The 23,325-nt window shown below is 36.6% G+C and overlaps 1 protein-coding gene and 1 long non-coding RNA gene across 3 annotated transcripts in view; one reads left to right on the top strand and one right to left on the bottom strand.

Moving 5' to 3' along the window:
- Positions 1-1,206: 1,206 nt before the first annotated feature.
- LOC117402764 (uncharacterized) lies at positions 1,207-11,446 on the top strand. The gene is made up of 3 exons (XR_004544491.3): positions 1,207-1,495; positions 7,069-7,101; positions 7,406-11,446. It is a non-coding gene; the product is annotated as an uncharacterized LOC117402764 (long non-coding RNA).
- Positions 11,447-16,730: 5,284 nt separating this feature from the next.
- LOC117402762 (PC3-like endoprotease variant B) overlaps positions 16,731-23,325 on the bottom strand; it is a 299,818-nt gene continuing 293,223 nt past the window's right edge. For both annotated transcript variants that reach the window (XM_034004201.3, XM_034004200.3), the window contains exons 20-21: positions 17,764-18,009; positions 16,731-16,928 (exon numbers count right to left, since the gene is read on the bottom strand). In XM_034004201.3, coding sequence (XP_033860092.2) covers positions 17,770-18,009 — 240 coding nt within the window. In that variant the 3' untranslated portion in view covers positions 16,731-16,928; positions 17,764-17,769. The remainder of the gene's footprint in view (positions 16,929-17,763; positions 18,010-23,325) is intronic.

Raw genomic sequence — 23,325 nt, 5'->3', positions numbered from 1 at the left:
TGGTAATAAAACGCACAAAGCAAATGCATCGCGCATCCCAGGTCATAGCAACAATGTACCGCATTGTAAGATGTACACATTCAATTAAGGAACAATTAAGAAACTGATGGATGACTAACACTCGGGAAGGTATTCGTATACAGTTAGTTTTACCGCTAAAGTTCTGATTGAGTGTTGGAAGTAATGGATGATACCACAATACAATTCCAAACATCCTTACACCGACTGGGACATATTGGCGAATTTACAGATATTGTATTCATCGCAGTCCTAGTTTATAGGTGCTAGCCTATACTTAAGTCTGCTGTTCAAATATCAAAAGTGAGTAGGTTTAGTATGGAGTGGAAATATAAAAACCTAACTGACAGTACCTTCATTACATCTCCTTTATTAAACATTAAGAACTGAGAATATATATATTATTAAGGCCGACATGTTTAGTCTTTCATCTAAAGTAATTCAGGCACTGTATTTGTCTATCATCAAACATATAATTGTATACTGTTTCCTTAAATTACATATGTTGCATTTGTATAGTACTTACAATCTTTTTTATTTATTTATTTTTTGCCTGCAGAAAGGCCTACAGTTAAGCACAGAAACAATGCATAAATCCATGATGGATGTGATTTTGTAAAGTTGAAATGTTATAAAGTTCATTTGTGAATAAAATGTAAAATGTGTATGTGTTTGTGAATGAGTATTCATCTTCCAAATATTGTAAATTATCTAAAGTTATTTTCATTTTTGTTTAGTTTTCCAAAGTTAGAATAGTGCAAAAAATCGTGCAAAAAGCGTTTCTAGGAAGTAGAATGGTCTGAATGAATACATTGATATTATTATATAATCTGTAAAGTAGATGTATTGATGTTAAATGTCAAATATACCTGTTTATAATTCTGGTCACAATGCCTGACATCACTTCTGCAATTACTCCATTGAACCGGAAGTGTTCTGTTTTTGTTGTTGTCAGCCTGCGATTCAGTAGGCCTAGTGATAGGCAAACAAAATATATCCGTTAAAAAAACAAACAAACATGTATAACCAAACTAATTTGGGTTGAGAAATTAGATAATATATGTATTGTAAGTGATAATGCTGTAATAATAATAATAATAATAATAATAATAATAATAATAATAATAATAATAATAATAATAATAATAATATGAAAATACCTCTACTACAGTGTAAGTACACTTCACAGCAGTCTACATTTCATACACCAGAAACGTGCGCGATGCCTACAGAGACATATGCAGTGGTAATGTACTATTTGGCAATAGGGTTTTACAGACTGGCGTGAAGAGAAGAATGGCATTCAAGCAATTGAGTAGTAACGATTCTAACACAGCTCAGTAACTGTCGTTGGCTTCCAAAGGCATTACTGCTTTCTTAAGATTGGTTGGGCATTCATCGTGTTGCAAGGGGTATCAAACAACTGGGATGCGTGTTTAAGATATTTGTGCCACCTTTACTGGCAGCTACGTGTAAGGTAGGCTGTCTTTTTGCAATTCGCGGGACTAGTGTATTGGAACCTTTTCGCACAAGGGTTGATCTATGTTTTTTAAAATGGCAAATTAATTAGATAGCCAGTATGGCAGAGTTTAACACTAATAATTAAACTGCATCAGACTTACCATCTCGTCGGATATTATTATTATTATTATTATTATTATTATTATTATTATTATTATTATTATTATTATTATTATTATTATTAAATCATACAATTCAACGCTGCTAATCTGGGGGTATGTGTCTGCAAACGCAACAGCTGCCGCGTTTCTGGCCCTCTGAGAAGGATGTGACATTGTCCTAAGAAGGTGCATTTTTTCAAAGCTGCTGCTGGTTGCTATAGTGAGGAGTAGAAGGGAAACAACAGCGCTCACGTCAGCGCTCCCTTCCCCTCTTCTTATATATCTAAAGGGCTTTTAAAACGCTTTGCTAATGGGACAAAGGCTTGGCAAAAGCAGGGGCTTTGTAGGAAAGCAGGGTTAGGGACAAACAAATACTGCAACTTCTAGCTGAAACCCAGTCGAAATATATAATTGCACTGGACGCTTTTGCCAGTTAAAGTGATCGTCGTTATGGAACACTGATGTAAGATACAACTACAAATAAATATTTATTTAGTTGTGCTATTTATTATTAAAGTGATGGCTTTAGAACAGCAGTGGAAGCTTTCAGGCAATTTCATACCCAGACAAGTACTGTAGGATACTGGATAAATGCAATGCTGCTTGTTAATGCATGCCATTTTTATTGTGATATTATACGTATATTATTATTGCACAATGATATGTTGTAAGGGGGTATATTTAAAATGACGTTCTCTAGAACGCGTATTTTATTTAGGTTATATATAGACCCTTTCCTTCAGAGAAAACTAAACGACACAGTGTTCTATTGGGGTTAATAGGAAACAAATGGGTTCCAAATATGAAACCCAATTATGGAATCCCTTTCAGAATGTAAACCCCCAAATTCATAATATAGTATGATAATAGTAATCTACTATAAGGTTTAATAAAACGTTTTTAAAATACTGTTTTGGAATTTATGTCCACAATAGCAAAACAAATGCACACGTTGTGCTTGCATTCGTGGGTCTATGTTGGTTTTCATTAATGGGGCCTGAATCTGGCACAGATACAATAGTTAAAATCGTAATTGTTTGTTTTCATTCTTTCCACAAAACACTGATACTTTATGTACTGATAGTAATGAATTACTTAATTGTTTTAATTACGTTTATTTTCCAAAAACCGTAAAACTTTAATGAAGAAAACTTTTCAAGGTATTGTTAGTTGCATACTAATGATATTAAAACGTGTTTTTTTAAAAAAACACCCAAATTAAGAGAACATCTGTATTAATTGGGTTATAATGAACATAATTACAGTAGCAGCAACGGATTTAACATTACGTGTTGAAAGAAAAGCAAAACACATTATTTTAATAGTCTAATATGCAAACTACGGGTCGTTCAATTACATGGCTTAATAATGCAGACATGATGCGAATCTTGTTGTTTAGACGGCTCGGTCTGCTATAATTCATTCAATAGGCCCGTGCAGGCGCTTTTACATACTGTACGATCTAGTGCTATGGTTCAGAAACTCCTGCCAAACTACATTTAAAAGAATACAAAATAATGGCAGAGAATCTGAGCGTTAAATTAACAGTAATTATATGACCTGCATGCTGTAAAGATTAATTTCTTATGCCCTAATTAGATAACTGTCTCGCAATACATCAAGCCATTTCCCTTTTGTAAATTTCCATACAAGAACACGGTTATGTAAAACACGAATTAATTGTATTCTATGAAGACATAGCACGGTTTAAACTATAAATAATCAAACATTTAAACACTTATGGCGTCTCGGTTTATTTGACCATTTACGTATTACTTTTTTCTGCCTGCCATCATATCTAAGATTCAGTAATTGGGAATATGATCATTTCGATTATAAGGTCTCCTAAATGTATGTCGCATTAATTACACACGCGAAATAGTCAAATATAAGAATGTTCTGTTGTCGTTGTTGTTAGTGTTTGTGAATAGTATGCCAGTTAAAACTCAATAGGCCAAAGTAAAATAAAAAATAAAAAAATAAAAAAAATAACATAACATTTCAGAGATTATTTATTATACTTTCATTTAAAATGTTATAACAGTTCAAAATGAGACTCCTGTACTAATAATATTAAAGGAGATTTTCTCAAAGAGGCAAGTGTATACAATCACACGAGTCTGTATATGATGAGCGTCATAAGTTCCAAAGTCAAGGTAAAAAACGAATGTAATCTACACTTCAGTTATCATTTGGCAATATGTACGACATGCACTAAGCACACAAAATGGCTATACAGTAACAACATTAATTCAATAAGGTTATTTCTCCGAACATGTCATTTTGTTGTAAGTACATTTAATAAATAATGTAACATAGTGTAAGCACAGTGTAGCAACAGTGTAGTTAATGTACGTGTATTTTAAAATGCATCCGATTATTGCAACGCACTACTAAATAAATGGTAAATACTACTACAACAAATATATCATAATCCTCTCCATCAAAATACAACAGTTCAAATAGCTTAGCCTTTGTAGCCAATTTATTTTAGAGATATTAAACATTTAAAATAATATTCAAAGGGATAAAATCACAAAGCGCCCAGTGCTAAGTCTGGAACAAACTGAATTAGCAAGATTGTTTATTCGAATCTATCTCACCAATGTTTTATCTTTTTTTTTTTTTTTTTTTTTTTTGGTGGTGCAAACTTATCAGTGGGTCGCTAAACGCTTTGTGACACCTGATGGTGTTTGTATTTAGTGTTTTATTAATAAAGTCGTGGGCAATAGTTACATTCAGTTGACAAACTTACCAGCAGGTTATTTTTCAGTACTACCTGGAGCGGAGATGGGAGATGACATCATAACTGTAGGCCTATATATATATATATATATATATATATATATATATATATATATATATATATATATATATATATATATTGGAAACTTGTTTCTAGAAAATTTCTAGCTTCTGGGTTGAAGATACATGCAATTAATTAGTTAAGGAAGAGAGGGTTCCTGCTTTTTCAAAGTGAGTCATCGAAGTCTGCATTTTAGGTGGAGAATATGTTATTTTGTTTTTACATTTTTTTAAAACATTAACTTACATCTTAAACAAAACATCTCGGCAGTTGCCCCTTTAGATGCTCTCATGGTACTGATATTTTCTAAACAGCGTGGGACTATAACTTTTCCAAACAATACAAATCGCATTTCTTTTCCACATATGGTAAGGAGTTTAAAAACGAAACTAAATCACTATATACACTTTTTACAAACAATTCGCAATATATATATATATATATATATATATATATATATATATATATATATATATATATATATATATATATATATATATATATATATATATATAGCTAGATATATAGTAACAGGGAACACAAACTGCTTACTTGACAGAACTTTCATAAAGAACCAAGGTCTTAAATTAACCCATTGAGTTTTTTTACTTGACGCTTTGCAACAATAAATTAAACACTGTTTTCACACCTCGCCCAATGAACTTCTGTATTGGTTTTTCAAAGCATAACATGTGCTGTCTTTCTGAAGGCATATCGACTACTTCTCTTATGACAGGGCTCGCCACGTTACCGTGGGTATTCTAGGTCCTTGATGAGTATGTTATTTTATGACTCAGTCACAGCAGCGCCGATTCTGCTCAAAAGAAAAAGGTATTGAAACGTTTAGCTGCGACCCCCCCCCCCCCCCCTCCCTCACCGTCCCCTCCTCTCCCCTCCCCTCCCCTCCCCTCCCCTCCCCTCCCCCTCCGGATCAAAGCGGATCAAATTGGGGTAAGAGATCATTGACATTTTCTCTAAACCCAGATTTCCAGTTTATCCACAATCTAATTAGGTTTTTATAAAAAACACAGTTAATAGAGAGCTATTTAAGTTAACTTTGCAATCAGTCACAGACTGTGACAGGTTAACGTTATTAAAGTAATAGGCGTGCTAAAAATCTGATCTAGGGCTGGGGTTAGAAATGGGCTCTTTATTAAACATCTGCCAATGTTTCTATTAATGCAGCATGAACTGCTATTTAGACCCTATTGCATATCACTGGTCTTATATATACAACACAATAAACGCAGTCCTTGTCTTAAGGAAGAAGTTTAAAAGTTTTTCAATTGCTGTAACAACATTAAATGTACAAAGTTAAATAGCCCAGGGATATATATCTGTAGCCATGGATTGTTGACATAAATGTATGAAAATGTAATGTTCTTCTCATTGTTCAAAATGCCTTATTTGATAATAGAAAACTAATATTTTGCTGCCTGCCCTGAAAAATCACAGTAAAGTGAAACTAGTAACCCGTTTATAATTCTTGGGGCATTTTATATACACTTAGATCAAGCAGCTAAATCTACCCGATTATTTTTATTTTATTTCATACAGTCCTAATTTAAAGAGGTATTCATCAAATGATTGCTTATGCAGTTAGCCTTTACCAAAACAACCATAATAAATAATCATGCTGCAGGTATATGAAAAGAAAGAGCCTAATTTTCATTGAATGGTAAAGTTATTTTATGATATTTAGGATTTCCAGAGTCAACAAAAATGTTACAAAGAACACGTTCCAATGGTCATTTCAGAATAATAAAGCAACATATCCAAACCCTATGCATATCAGATGCTGCACGAACATGGGCACGAGCTGCAGCAACAGGTTTGATGAGTGGAATGTCTGTTTTCAACTTTATTCAAAACTACTAAAGATCGATTAAAAATACATTTTAACTGTTTTAACCAAAAATAAACTACATTATACGTACACTGTCAAGAACTATGTATAATAATTATGAGAACAAAACATTTCCATAATCTATTTTCTACTGTTATATTATTATTATTATTATTATTATTATTATTATTATTATTATTATTATTAGTATTAGTAGTAGGAGTAGTAGTAGTATCTTTGTCAATTTTATACCTTGACTACTACTACTAGTACTACTACTACTACTACTACTACTACTACTAATAATAATAATAATAATAATAATAATAATAATAATAATACACACTACTGATGAGTCTTTGCAATGGTTGTTGAAAAAAGATTTAGTGGTGAGCAATTATATTGAACATTAAAACAGCAAACACAAATAAATCATAGTGTATGCAACTATGTACCGTTACATAATCTAATAATGTTTATTCACACTAGACACTGCAGAACTGGTTGCAGGGTATGCAATTACCTTAACATAGCTGCTTGAAGTGAAGTAATTAACGTGCTGAAAGTCAGATTAAAACATATTTGAAAGGGCTGTCTATTAATGCATGATCTATAATCAGTTTATGATATATTTTATGAGTTTTATTGAGCAGGTAGGGAAACAATGGACAAACATATTACTTTGTGCAAACGATTTCCCTAAAACAATCTGTTAACAAGCATCTGACATTACAATACAAATAACACCAGATGATGATTTTTTTTTTTTTCTTCAGATATTTTATTATCTTGGACCACAGGTGTTTATCGTAAGTTTACCAAAAACAAAAAAAGAGATACTATTTTTGCTCTGTTTTTTGTTTGTTTATTTGTTTGTTTGTTTTAACGCTCAGTGCCCTATTCAGAAGTGCTAAGGCAATGGGAACGTGTGTGAGAGAAATAAGAAATAACATCCTTATAGCTGTATTAAAGCAACAAGAAATGACTTTATTTCTGGAAGGTGCAGCTAGTTGTTCTTAGTGGTTTCTTGCTAGTTGTTATATCCATTGTATTTATCTTTGATTTGCCACTGTCTTTTTGTATTTGCTTCACAAACAAAAATAATTATTTCAGTTGCAAGCCAAGGGGCTGTTGCTGTCACATAACACACCAACATGGAGTGAGGGTAAGACAAGCTTCGACATGATACATCTTTACTAAGGTATGTCATTTCACCTTATATATTGTATTTTATTTGCTTGTCAAAGTGGTATATTTATATAAGATAGAACGATAACAGTAGGATTTAGCAATGCATGCCATCCATGTATTATGGTAATATGTTGTGTGTCTTTCATCTCATGCAGCTTGAGTTTCTTTGATGCAGTTTTTCCTGTGCTGTTTTACTGAGACATCTAATCAACAGGCTAATATGATAAAGGACCAGGGTTCTCGAGGTGTTTACACCTAAATGCTGTTTGCACCATTCTATGGTTAAGTAAAATAAAACTTCTTATGTTACAAAACTAGTAACAGACAATTTTGTAATTTAAGGACTGTGGTATGGTAAAGAAAGCAACAATAGAAGATGTATTTTCTTTTCACAAATAAGTAGGCCTACACTTAATCTTGGTGTAAAACTAACCCAAATTGGCCGTTTTTTGTATTGGATTATGCAGATCAGCTTCTTTTATTCTTTTTATTACGATGTTTGCATAAAACTGATTGCACTATTATTCATTTTTAAAATATTACAGTGATGAAGGCTTTACCAATCAAAAAAGATCACGATAAAAAGAATACTAAGAGTTAGTTAATCCAGTACAAAAAGAGGATCACTTTGAGTGTAATGTGTAAAGAAACACATATCTTATTTTGATTTGCACACACAACAATCTAACAATTAAAAAAAATAGTTCTGATTATATTTACTAAAAGTTGCCTAATTCATAGTATTAGTAATGAGATCCAACTTATTACATAACATGGGTCATATAAATTATCAATGTTTAATAACTTCATTTAAGTCATCATCTGTAGCAGCTATTTTCTGTTCCCTGCAGGAGGAAAGTCTTCCAACATTTTGTGCAGATCAGCTTCAAGGCCTGGTCTTTACATTGCATCTCTCCTTCAACCCCCCCCCCCCCCCATTGCAGTCAACCCTTTCTCTGACCTCAGCCATCAGTTTGTGCTTCTGGGGTGCTGTTGTGCTGTCTGGTCCACAATTTTCCCTTTCTTTGCATTTTTACTCCATTGTTTTGATTGTAAAGTCTTTCTTCCTCTGTTTTACAATTCATACAGCTCTCTACACCCAATTTCCCTCCTACTGGGCAATGTCCAAGGATATGAAGTTTCCTGAAAACAGCAGCACATTTGCCTTCAAGATGAATATTTCCAGTAAGGTACAACCACTTCCGATTAATCCTAAAGTGAGAACTTATTTGGCGTTTCCACAATCATTAGTTACAAGTGTGTTTGGAGATGCACGTACTGTTACCGCGATGAATACCAGCAAACAGTGCGGTCACTTGGAGTGTATTACAAGACAAGTGAAATCTCTCTGCCATTCACTTTGATTGTGATTTCGATTCCTGTGATTAAACTATACGGCACAGTTTGGATAAACAAGCGTCATCACAGAGCCAAATTATTGATCCTCTTGCAATCTGATTCACAGCTGAAGCATGACTTCTATAAGAGCATTTAGTTTTGCTCAGAAGAGCGATCTGCCCTGGATATAGACAAATAACAAAATTCACATGCAATTCCACAACATTGTTTTAAAACGGGTTGAAACGTGTAGTTTGTGCTGAAAATCAAGATGCTGGGACAATGGTATGTGTCATTACTGTGATAAGCAAAACTGTTTTCATTACACATCAATGGGCTGATTGTTACACTGTTTGGAAAAAGAAAAAAAAAATATCTAACTCTGTAAAATATTTACAGTGACCGTACCACGTACCTTTTGTATTCCTGATTTGAGCTCAAGTGGCCTGCTACTTGTATGAACAGAACATAGTTTTATTCAGCTAAGAGTAACTCTTTGGGTGATGCACCATTGTAAACTCCCTCTGTTCAGCTCTTGAAATAGCATCTAGGGCAACCTTTCCAAAGACACATTAAACCCAGAGTGTGCACTCTTACTAATGCAATTAGGCGGCACAAAGAGCTTGTTAAATTTCTAATTCTTAGAAAGTTCTCCCGTGATTGATTGCACCGTTTGCGACTTAAGCTGCATTATCTTTCTCTCTATAAAACTTTATAAAAGGACACTGTACTAAACAACAAAGCTACAATCCTACTACAATTGGGGGATTTATGAAAAAGGTGTACTTTAGGCTTTTGTAACTGGGCTTCATGTCTGGAATATGGTCTCTAGATTAAATGACAAAAGTGCATTCCTTACAGTGCTTTCAAAGCAAGTATTTGGTGTTGCGGTTTTTATGTTTACCCAGATATTTAGCAGCATTTCCCCCTTTTTAAATGCATTTATTACAGATTATGACTGCATTGGCAGATACATGTGTGAAATTAAACAATAATTAATCAGCAGATTTGGTGCTCAGTCTGTCAGACTGTGCATTTGATTCTGATATATTGGCACAAAATAACAGCAGAGAGTAAGCAAATTATTAGCATTTTATTCCATGCCTACAAAGCCTGCATGAATATATATATATCTTTTTTTCAATTTCATTTTTTCAAATTAAACAAGACATATATCAACAGTATTACAGAATAGTTTAGAATAAGAATTAGCCTTGAAATGTTTACTCACAATTTGATAAGCAGTTCTCTAGATTAATGCACAAATGCAAGTGTTACATAACAGATGGACACATGTACAGACAGACAGAAGCCCCCACATATACCAAATAATTGAAATTCTTATGCTAAATAATGTTAATATCAAGTTTCCTGACAATTGGAAAAGTGGTTCTTCTGATATATACTGACACACATGTGTTATTTTGTACATTTGACTACTTTTGCGTATATGATATTTAACATCTTGTACATATCTTGAAGGTTGATGACAGCCATTAAAATAACTGTACTTTGTGGCAATGTAACTCTGTTTGCTGGGTCAATTTCCAGGTGGTAACCAGCAGTGTGGAGTAGCGGTTAGGGCTCTGGACTCTTGACCAGAGGGTTGTGGGTTCAATCCCAGGTGGGCAACACTGCTGCTGTACCTTTGAGCTAGGTACTTTAACTAGATTGCTCCAGTAAAAACCCACCTGTATAAATGGGTAATTGTATATAAAAAATAATGCGATACAATTGTAAGTCGCCCTGGATAAGGGTGCCTGCTAAGAGATAAATAATAATATAGGTGGGTTCTCTAGAACAGAAAGGGAGGGGTATTTTAATATTTCAGATTCAAATAATTTGGCTTAATATTACCCTCAAACAATATATGTTGTGGGTTGAAAAATTAGTTATAACTTGGAACCTTTAAAAAATCTTCCAAAATGAACTTAAAAAATGTTTGATTACATTTAATGAAATAGGGTTCAGTCCGTTAAAAGGCAATGCATTCCTTCAGCTGTTCTGCTCTTTACATTTTCAGATTATTACCTTTTTTCTTTGCTCCCCATGCATGACCAATGTGTTTCCCAGTTGATTGTAAATTGGATTAACAAAAAGAAAAAGAAACAAAAAAGATGTTTCTTGTTGTTGCTCGGGTTAACAAAAGACACGTCTTCATCTCTTCAAATGAATCCGAACAGATGGTGTGAAATTGATTCTAGAAAATGAAGTTAGTGGTATTCAACTGGATTACAATAGCAGAGGTGGGTGCTACAATCAAACCCCCATCTTTCAAACTGGCAGTGGCGTATTCACGGATATCTCATCTGACTTGTCTAGTCACAGAAGACTGTTTGTATTACTTTAAAGAGCAGTCAACTTCAAATGACATTTTCCTAGTTTTTTTTAAATGTCCCCTTAGCTTTTGCAATCATTCAGAGTGGTCCTTACTGTGATTTTTTTTCAGGTGCTTTGACTGAGTTCAGGAGCTGCTCTTCAGTTCTGGTTGGCTGCCATGAACATATATATTGTAGACTAGATCTGCCAAAGTGCACTGCCAAACTTTTTGCCAAGTCTTCCTACGTAATGTAATAGCCGTACCTAAAAGTTGTCACAACACATTAATAAATGAAGGTGAAACAAGTTATATGTTGTTGTTTTTTTTTTCCTGCTGCTGTCCAGATCATATTTAGAGCCACAATTCAGTTGTCATATTCAGCTCTAGTGTTAACAAATGAGGGGTATGCAGCCCTGCCCATGAAGGGGGGGGGGTCTGTATGTATCAAAGATCAAAGATCGTTTTGTGTCAACCTTTACACATGTTTATGATTCACTTTATATCAAATGCTAAAACCACTACATCATCTACATATAATAATAGTCAAGTGAGTCTGGCAGAACTGGAGACTGTTAATGTTGCTACTGTTTTTTTTCAAAGATGATCATTTTATTGTCAGGAACATCACCAAAAGTCATGCTGACATCGGACTGACTAATGAGCCACATTCAGCCCTGACTGAATGATAATTGAAAAATTAAAGTTCAACAACGACTATAATACTACTAATATTAATTCAATCAGGAAACAAATATAGGGATAACAATATTTTTTAAAATCGATTTTATGTTGTAATATAAGAATGTAGCAAAAATAAGGCTGAAACCTGCTGCAAGGTTGAGAAAGGGGAGGTGGTGTGGGCAACGAAACAAGATGACATTGGGGGAGTGTCAGATAGGAAGAAATAGTATGTGTTGGTTTGTTATTGCCTGCAAGATCATTGAGCTCCCTTTCCTGAAGTAGCAATGTACTTGTAATATATTTTACAGAGCAGAAGAAACACATCCCTTGATGACGTGCAGAAAAGCTATGACAACAAAGTAGAAAAAAATGAAAAATCAGTGTTGATGTTCAGAAACTGTTGTTTACAAGAATAGTTCATACAGCATAAACTATAAATCAATTTATACAACCAGGCATAATGTAAATCAACCTGAAAAAAGTACATTGATGTAGTATTAATAATAATCTTCATATTTTGCATCTGCATTTTCCTTTCATATATTACACTGACACATGCCGTATTCAATTGAAGTGATTTAAAATACATCAAGATTCTGTAAATGATCGGTTTAGGATTTCCGCTTACTGTTTAAATGCTTAAACCTGTACACTGCCTTGATTGAAAGTAATTTTCAGCACACTGGTTACACTAAGAAAAGGAACAATAACTCCTATGAAGGAGAGAAGGACTGAAGGGGATTTGAATTCTCTAAGTGGGTAGTATTAACCTTACAGATGATCCAGAGGCTACTGAAGAGCTTGAACGGTTCTGCCTCAGGTTTGGGGGTGTGTGAAGTATCCACCAATATGTTTGAGCCAGTTTTCTACGCCGTTTCCACACAAAGACTCCTTTCTTCTGTTACTGGCGAATATCCAGGACAGCCTTGGAATGCCTGACCCCCGGACCCATCATTAAGGACAATGTCAAACTCAGATTCAGCAGCAACGGACTATAACAAACTAAGGCTTACTGACCCGTGAGCTCTAACAGGCTGGGGAAAGAAAACTCTATTTGGGTCAGCTCCTGCCTTTTTACAAAACACCGGCACAGAGAAATTGCAAAATAAAGAAGTACAAAAAAGTAACCATGTTTAAAAATAAATGCTTCATAGACCACTGAGAGTTTTAAAACAGTTAACGGATGATAGTTACATAGTTACTTTAACCCTTCTACAAGCAAACCCTAAACAAAGGCTGAACAATAACTCTATAGAGTTCATGGTCCCTTAATGTGCACAGGTATAAGTATCTGTTACTGTTTGCTTTTTTAAAATGTAAATATAGAAGTGTCTCTGGAAAATAATGCATCAGTTCACCCTGCATGTTCTTCAGCGATTCAATATACATTTTTGAGTGTTTGTTTCTCACAGGTACAGCTGAAAATCATTCTTCTAAATGGAATCTGGGTCAATAATGTATTTCAAGGCCAAATATGTCCAGAATAGGCACACGCCATACATGTTTTAAATTAAATTAGAGATTTACTCATTGTGTGAAATGTCCACGGAGATAGAGAATGCAGTATTAATATAATATGGGTGTGAAATATATCTAAAATGTCTTATTCAACATGCAGATCATATACGATATTAACTTTTATAATATTTATTAGTAACATTAGTATATACTGTATCATGCACTATACATTTGTGGTCAGGCTTTACTTAACTCCCCTTTTATGTTTTGGATCTATTTGACTCTAAGACCGGTTTCCATTGACCTTAATTATTACTCCCCCGCCCCCCTATAATATTTTAAGATATTTGCTAGGTTGGGGGTCACAAACTTTTAAGTAGCAAATAAGGACTTTGAGATGTTTATTTATTATTATTATTATTATTATTATTATTATTATTATTATTATTATTATTATTATTATTAATAATAATAATGTCTACAAGTGGCTGTACATGTCTGGAGAGATGTTTATAAACCAGGCTAATTTTCTCTGCAGTGTCAGAAACTGAAGACTATGATGATGATGATCCCTGATTATCATAAATGATCCTCTGATGAGTCTGAAGATGCTGACACTAAATCAGCCATGTATTTTCCTTTAGCATCGATGGGAAGAGGTGGAAAATCTGATTCCACCAGCCCATTGCTTCTAATGTGGATAAAAAGATGGAAGTGTAACATGGGCGGAATCTCAACTGTGAAACAAGGTAGGCTGTCAAGTTCCAATGTCAGCAAAATGGTTCCAGGGCCTACTAGATATGCTGTTACTTGCATTCATGATATACATGTTGCATCATACCATCAGCAATCAAAAATATAATAGCAGAAATGACCAACTTGGAGGCAGGCATATACTTGGTGCAAATTGAAAAGAACGTGATCATGTTGATATGTATGCATACATTGGGTTACTTTTGTTAGCTGGGTTATACAGATCCAAAGGAGAAGCAACTGCTAGTTTGTGGAATATAGAAAATGGTAGGGCTATATTTCCAGCCACTGTGTCACTGGAAACATTTCACATCATTGCTAGAGTGATTCGCTTTGATAATCATGATACCAGAGCCAACCAATGTGATTACAACCCAGAACCAAATGTTACAGTGGATGAACATCTTGGTCCCCTTAAGAGGATGCTGTCCCTTTAGGCAGTATATGCCTAACAAGCCTGCTAAGCATGGCATAAAAATATAGGCGACCTGCAATGCTGAATCCAGCTATACATGTAATAGGCAAGTGTACACAGGGAGGTGCCTGGAGAAGCAACTGAAAGAAATCAGGGGATGTGAGTAGTGTTGGTAATGTATCAAGGACTCCAAAGTCACACTGTCACATGGGAACACTTCTTCACTTGGTGCTGAGCTACTCAGAAGAAAGCTGACCATGCTTGGAACAGTGAGAAAAAACAAGTCTGAGCTTCCAAAGGAAATGCAGAACTGAATTGTGCATGCATCAAATTTTGCTTTAACAGAAAGCACAGCAGTTGTTTCATACTGTTCAAGAAAAATAAGAATGTTATTGTGAACAAGCATGATGCACAAGGATGCAACACTGTGTACCAGGGATGACAAGAAGCCAGAGAGGATATTGGATTACAATTCCTCCAAAGGGGGAGTTGACAACCTGGATAAACTGACTGCAACCTACACCTGTCAATACATGACTGCCTGCTGGCCACTGGTCATCTTCTACAATATGGTTGATTTGTTGGCATACAATGCTTTTGTCCTTTGGACTGATATCAATGCAATATGGAATGTTGGCAAGCTGTATCGACGCAGAACCTTCCTGGAGATGTTGGGCAAGGCACTAGTGACACCCCTTATTCAAAGAAGATCAGGAAGTCTACAGCTCCTGCAGCAATTGCTCTTATCCAGAATGGTCAGGCAGAAGGAGCCAATGCATCTCTGCCTGCAGCAACTTTCATTTGCAAAAACACTTACAAAATGTAAGTTTTGCCCTTCAAGCAATGACAGTAAGACAAACATGACCTGTGTGAAATACAGAAAGTATCTGTGCAAACATCATATGTCTACCTTCTGTCCATCATGTGAAAAGTGATGTCACAGTTCTGATATGCATGTACAAAGGAACATGAGAGTACATTTCAGAAATGTTCTTCAAATAACTCATCCTTGACTTTCTTTTGTCACAAGTATCTACAACACTTTATGTCCTATTTTTGTACATAGCCACATTTATCTGTAACCGCTTAATCCTATAGAGGGTTGTGGTGAGCCAGAGCCTAACCCGGCAGACATAGGGGCGCAAGGCGGGACTAAACTCTGGACGGGAAGCCAGTCCATCGCAGGGCAACTAAGGGGCAATTTAGACAGGCCAATCCACCTAGCCAACATGTCTTTGGACTGTGGAAGGAAACCCATATGAACACGGGCTGAACATGCAAACTCCACACAGACAGACCCCTGAGGCCGGAATCAAACCCAGGACCCTGGAGCTGTGAGGCAGCTGTGCTAACCACCACGCCACCGTGCCGCCCTATAAACAGAATTTGTAATAAAACTAAAATGCAGCATTTTCACAGGGGGAAAAAGTATTGGATTTATAAAACAAATATCCATGAAAATATATGGCCAGACTAAATTGATAAATGTATTGCCATTTTAACCAGTCCACATGTATTTATTGCCAGAGTCAAGGGTTCTAGGAGAGTAGATGTCTGTGCTTCCTGCCCTGGTCACAGTGATACACTGGGGTGAATGTGTGTCTGTGCTTCCTGCCCTGGTCACAGTGATATACTGGGGTGAATGTGTGTCTGTGCTTCCTGCCCTGGTCACAGTGATATACTGGGGTGAATGTGTGTCTGTGCTTCCTGCCCTGGTCACAGTGATATACTGGGGTGAATGTGTGTCTGTGCTTCCTGCCCTGGTCACAGTGATATACTGGGGTGAATGTGTGTCTGTGCTTCCTGCCCTGGTCACAGTGATACACTGGGGTGAATGTGTGTCTGTGCTTCCTGCCCTGGTCACAGTGATATACTGGGGTGAATGTGTCTGTGCTTCCTGCCCTGGTCACAGTGATACACTGGGGTGAATGTGTGTCTGTGCTTCCTGCCCTGGTCACAGTGGTATACTGGGGTGAATGTGTCTGTGCTTCCTGCCCTGGTCACAGTGATATACTGGGGTGAATGTGTGTCTGTGCTTCCTGCCCTGGTCACAGTGGTATACTGGGGTGAATGTTGCAACTCACAACCTAAAGGGTCAAGACTTTAGTTTTTATTTATTATTTAAAATAAAAGTGTTCTCCCTGGTGTGTGAGTTTCCTGAGTGTGCGAGTCCTGCATTTGATATTTCTGCTGCTCTCCTGCCTCGACCATTGACTACTCTTCCACACCCTTTCTGATGGATGGCATCGTTCAATGCTGTCAGGAATTCAAAATGGCTGAGCAACTTCATAACACCTTGTAAATTATGGAAGCTTAGCTGCACCAAGCAATGGCCTCTGATCAAATTTCATTTCAACCACAGAAAGTTAAAGACAAAAAAATGCATTGTGGTACGATTCTTGATTTATTGTTTATTTTAATCACTAAACCACGAGGAACAACAATGGACATCCCTTTTAAGTGTTCCTTGAGCCACTGTCCTGAAAAAAGAAAAAGAAACACACACACACACACACAAAAAAACAATTAGGGAAATGTAAAGCACAGAAAATGTTTTCCACAACATCTTTAAATCACCCAGAGTGGGCAAAACATGAGTAACAGTGACATCATTATGTACGGTCTATAGAACTATATTAGACATTCATGACAATAACAGATTATAGTATTACAGTGTAACAAGAACATACATTTCTAAGAATAATTATTTATAACATGACAAAGCCTTATAATAGTTATGAATCCTTACGTTATTCCTTGTATATAACCATCAACCATCACTTGTTTTGGGTAATTATTTTCATTTGGATTTTCAACCCAATTTAGAATGTCCAATTAGGCTCCCTCACCACAGCTATTCCACTCAACAGCTCAGGAGGGCTGAAGGTCAATGGGCGTTATCCGATCCCACGACCAAATCAATTGCCTCTTTACATCCAGTAACTCAAGAGCAGAAGTTGGGGAGCCCTGCAAGTGTCTGTTTGCATTTACCAGGTGCCTGGTGGGGGTTTGACCTTCCAATTTAACAGAGAACATCCTAATATACATAAGATATTGCCCATGATGCATGACTTGTTTTATTGGAGACGCCAGTGGTATTTGATCCTCCACTGTTCAGAACATTAAATGCCACATAGGACCAATCATTGCTTAAGCTCTTTTCTTTTAAATGAAAACTTCCCTTGATGATGTAGGAATCTTCACATTGTACTGGTACTACAGAGCAGCCATATTGTCACCCTCTAGTGTTATACAATTGCTGTATTAATGTGTAATGCTAATAAAGAAAGAAGAGATTCAACTTCCGGTGCTCACATCTCACTACTCCTTCCCGTTCTCCAGCAGCTTCTTGTAAGCTTTGCTCATTTCTCTGACCATGTGCATCTTCCGGAGGTCTGTGCTGAGAGCCCTGATGAGCTCCTCTCGACTGGCTGGCTCGGTCCGCACCACGTCCCCCAGGTTCTCCCTGATGTTGAAGGAGAGCGGGGGGCCATCCGGCCCAGCAGGCAGCTGGAGCTCTTTCTTCACAAACCTTTCCAACGCACTGTTGATTTGTTTTAACTCAAAAAAGGAGACATTGAGATAAATCAATAACTTCTTTCATTTTTAGACAAGCGGTTCCTCTCTAATCTAGAGCTAAGTTTGTTGAAACACATTCAGAGCCCACTCATACCAGGAACACACTGGTCCCAAATTTTTATTTCATATGTCTCAATTCTTTTTATCGAAACAAAGATAATGTTATGAAACAAGATACTTAGACACACATAATTGCCCAGACACATACAGACATGCTCAAATTTGTTGGTACCCTTACAGCTCATTGAAATAATGCTTCATTCCACCTGAAAAGTGATGAAATTAAAAGCTATTTTATGATGTATACTTGCATGCCTTTGGTATGTCATAGAATAAAGCAAAGAAGCTGTGAAAAGAGATGAATTATTGCTTATTCTACAAAGATATTCTAAAATGGCCTGGACACATTTGTTGGTACCCCTTAGAAAAGATAATAAATAATTGGATTATAGTGATATTTCAAACTAATTAGTTTCATTAATTAGTATCACACATGTCTCCAATCTTGTAATCAGTCATTCAGCCTATTTAAATGGAGAAAAGTAGTCACTGTGCTGTTTGGTATCATTGTGTGCACCACACTGAACATGGACCAGAGAAAGCAAAGGAGAGAGTTGTCTGAGAAGATCAGAAAGAAAATAATAGACAAGCATGGTAAAAGTAAAGGCTACAAGACCATCTCCAAGCAGCTTGATGTTCCTGTGACAACAGTTGCAAATATTATTAAGAAGTTTAAGGTCCATGGAACTGTAGCCAACCTCCCTGGGAGCGGCCGCAAGAGGAAAATCAACCCCAGATTGAACAGAAGGATAGTGCAAATGGTAGAAAAAGAACCAAGGATAACTGCCAAAGAGATACAAGCTGAACTCCAAGGTGAAGGTACGTCAGTTTCTGATCGCACCATCCGTCGCTTTTTGAGCGAAAGTGGGCTCCATGGAAGAAGACCCAGGAGGACTCCACTTTTGACAGAAAAACATAAAAAAGCCAGACTGGAATTTGCTAAAAATGCATATTGACAAGCCACAATCCTTCTGGGAGAATGTCCTTTGGACAGATGAGTCAAAACTGGAGCTTTTTGGCAAGTCACATCAGCTCTATGTTCACAGATGAAAAAATGAAGCTTTCAAAAAAAAGAACACCATACCTACAGTGAAACATGGAGGAGGCTCGGTTATGTTTTGGGGCTGCTTTGCTGCACCTGGCACAGGGTGCCTTGAATCTGTGCAGGGCACAATGAAATCTCAAGACTATCAAGGCATTCTGGAGCGAAACGTACTGCCCAGTGTCAGAAAGCTCTGTCTCAGTCGCAGGTCATGGGTCCTCCAACAGGATAATGACCCAAAACACACAGCTAAAAGCACCCAAGAATGGATAAGAACAAAACATTGGACTATTCTGAAGTGGCCTTCTATGTCCTGATCTGAATCCTATCGAACATCTATGGAAAGAGCTGAAACTTGCAGTCTGGAGAAGGCACCCATCAAACCTGAGACAGCTGGAGCAGTTTGCTCAGGAAGAGTGGGCCAAACTACCTGTTAACAGGTGCAGAAGTCTCATTGAGTGCTACAGAAAATGTTTGATTGCAGTGATTGCCTCTAAAGGTTGTGCAACAAAATATTAGGTTAGCGGTCCCATCATTTTTGTCCATGCCATTTTCATTTGTTTTGTTATTTACAATATTATGTTGAATAAAAAATCAAAAGCAAAGTCTGATTTCTATTAAATATGGAATAAACAATGGTGGATGCCAATTACTTTTGTCAGTTATTTCAGAGAAAATTGTGCATTCTTTGTTTTTTGTGGAGGGGTACCAACAAATTTGAGCACGTCTGTATATTTATTTGAATACATGTCTATTTTCTACAGCAGACTTTTTGTAATTTAGATGTAGTAATACTAATCAAAACATATACTTTTTTTTTTTTTTAATTTAGTGATCGGCAATTATTTTATTATTTTCTCCCAATTTGGCATATCCAATTATGTTTAGGATCAGCTCACCGCTACCACCCCAGCGCTGACTCGGGAGCGGCAAAGACGAACACACGCTGTCCTCCGAAGCGTGTGCTGTCAGCTGACCTCTTTTTTCACACTGCAGACTCACTATGCAGCCACCTCAGAGCTACAGCATCGGAGGACAACGCAGCTCTGGGCAGCTTACAGGCAAGTCCGCAAGCGCCCGGCCAGACTACAGGGGTCGCTGGTGCGCAGTGAGCCGAGGCAACCCTGGCCGACCTAAGCCCCAATAAAAAAATGTCTGCAATAAAAAAAGAGTTTTCCCTGCCACAGTATAAGACACACAGACAGTACTATTGCGTAACAGTTAACACAGGAAGTGTTTATTGTTGTTCTGGTTACACTTGTGGTGTCTCTTTATGTTGTATTTTAGTTTATATTCAACATTCACCCCAGTATACCACTGTAACCTTCTATTACAGTGTAACATGTGTAAGTCACGTCTGCTAAATAAATAAAAAAAATACAAATTGTTACACTTTCAAATTCTAAGCAAGTTATAAGCTTACCAGTGCCTAAGCAATAAAACAAACAAACTTACTTTTTTTTTACTTTAAATATTACAAATAGTTCCCTGTTGTAAAAAAATATATACAGTTGTAGTCAAAGGTTTGCATACCCAAGTTGAAATGTAATATTTCTCGAAATTTCTCGAAAACAAATGATTACAGGACACATTTGTTGGTACCCCTTAGCCTGGACACATTTGTTGGTACCCCTTAGAAAAGATAATAAATAATTGGATTATAGTGATATTTCAAACTAATTAGTTTCATTAATTAGTATCACACATGTCTCCAATCTTGTAATCAGTCATTCAGCCTATTTAAATGGAGAAAAGTAGTCACTGTGCTGTTTGGTATCATTGTGTGCACCACACTGAACATGGACCAGAGAAAGCAAAGGAGAGAGTTGTCTGAGAAGATCAGAAAGAAAATAATAGACAAGCATGGTAAAAGTAAAGGCTACAAGACCATCTCCAAGCAGCTTGATGTTCCTGTGACAACAGTTGCAAATATTATTAAGAAGTTTAAGGTCCATGGAACTGTAGCCAACCTCCCTGGGAGCGGCCGCAAGAGGAAAATCAACCCCAGATTGAACAGAAGGATAGTGCAAATGGTAGAAAAAGAACCAAGGATAACTGCCAAAGAGATACAAGCTGAACTCCAAGGTGAAGGTACGTCAGTTTCTGATCGCACCATCCGTCGCTTTTTGAGCGAAAGTGGGCTCCATGGAAGAAGACCCAGGAGGACTCCACTTTTGACAGAAAAACATAAAAAAGCCAGACTGGAATTTGCTAAAAATGCATATTGACAAGCCACAATCCTTCTGGGAGAATGTCCTTTGGACAGATGAGTCAAAACTGGAGCTTTTTGGCAAGTCACATCAGCTCTATGTTCACAGATGAAAAAATGAAGCTTTCAAAAAAAAGAACACCATACCTACAGTGAAACATGGAGGAGGCTCGGTTATGTTTTGGGGCTGCTTTGCTGCACCTGGCACAGGGTGCCTTGAATCTGTGCAGGGCACAATGAAATCTCAAGACTATCAAGGCATTCTGGAGCGAAACGTACTGCCCAGTGTCAGAAAGCTCTGTCTCAGTCGCAGGTCATGGGTCCTCCAACAGGATAATGACCCAAAACACACAGCTAAAAGCACCCAAGAATGGATAAGAACAAAACATTGGACTATTCTGAAGTGGCCTTCTATGTCCTGATCTGAATCCTATCGAACATCTATGGAAAGAGCTGAAACTTGCAGTCTGGAGAAGGCACCCATCAAACCTGAGACAGCTGGAGCAGTTTGCTCAGGAAGAGTGGGCCAAACTACCTGTTAACAGGTGCAGAAGTCTCATTGAGTGCTACAGAAAATGTTTGATTGCAGTGATTGCCTCTAAAGGTTGTGCAACAAAATATTAGGTTAGCGGTCCCATCATTTTTGTCCATGCCATTTTCATTTGTTTTGTTATTTACAATATTATGTTGAATAAAAAATCAAAAGCAAAGTCTGATTTCTATTAAATATGGAATAAACAATGGTGGATGCCAATTACTTTTGTCAGTTATTTCAGAGAAAATTGTGCATTCTTTGTTTTTTGTGGAGGGGTACCAACAAATTTGAGCACGTCTGTATATTTATTTGAATACATGTCTATTTTCTACAGCAGACTTTTTGTAATTTAGATGTAGTAATACTAATCAAAACATATACTTTTTTTTTTTTTTAATTTAGTGATCGGCAATTATTTTATTATTTTCTCCCAATTTGGCATATCCAATTATGTTTAGGATCAGCTCACCGCTACCACCCCAGCGCTGACTCGGGAGCGGCAAAGACGAACACACGCTGTCCTCCGAAGCGTGTGCTGTCAGCTGACCTCTTTTTTCACACTGCAGACTCACTATGCAGCCACCTCAGAGCTACAGCATCGGAGGACAACGCAGCTCTGGGCAGCTTACAGGCAAGTCCGCAAGCGCCCGGCCAGACTACAGGGGTCGCTGGTGCGCAGTGAGCCGAGGCAACCCTGGCCGACCTAAGCCCCAATAAAAAAATGTCTGCAATAAAAAAAGAGTTTTCCCTGCCACAGTATAAGACACACAGACAGTACTATTGCGTAACAGTTAACACAGGAAGTGTTTATTGTTGTTCTGGTTACACTTGTGGTGTCTCTTTATGTTGTATTTTAGTTTATATTCAACATTCACCCCAGTATACCACTGTAACCTTCTATTACAGTGTAACATGTGTAAGTCACGTCTGCTAAATAAATAAAAAAAATACAAATTGTTACACTTTCAAATTCTAAGCAAGTTATAAGCTTACCAGTGCCTAAGCAATAAAACAAACAAACTTACTTTTTTTTTACTTTAAATATTACAAATAGTTCCCTGTTGTAAAAAAATATATACAGTTGTAGTCAAAGGTTTGCATACCCAAGTTGAAATGTAATATTTCTCGAAATTTCTCGAAAACAAATGATTACAAGAAATAGATGTCTACAATTATTTATTTCTAGAAAATGCTGGATTGTAGGTGAACATTCTTAGAGAGTATAAAAGGGTTAGGCATAGGATGACTGCTGTCATTACCAATAAGTCAATATGGGAAAAAGTAAAGAGCTATCTGAATTATTTCTAATTATTTATTGTCATAAAGCTGGAGAGGGATACAAGAAGATTTCCAAGCATTTGAGTATCCCAATTTCAACTATTGTTTCTATTATCAAGAAGTACAAGACTCATGGTACTGGCACAACACATAATAAAATGGATTCCATAGCAT

The sequence above is a fragment of the Acipenser ruthenus genome, chromosome 5 (genome assembly GCF_902713425.1).
Source record: "Acipenser ruthenus chromosome 5, fAciRut3.2 maternal haplotype, whole genome shotgun sequence".
NCBI lineage: Eukaryota > Metazoa > Chordata > Actinopteri > Acipenseriformes > Acipenseridae > Acipenser > Acipenser ruthenus.
This window is presented reverse-complemented; position numbering and strand designations above follow the sequence as displayed.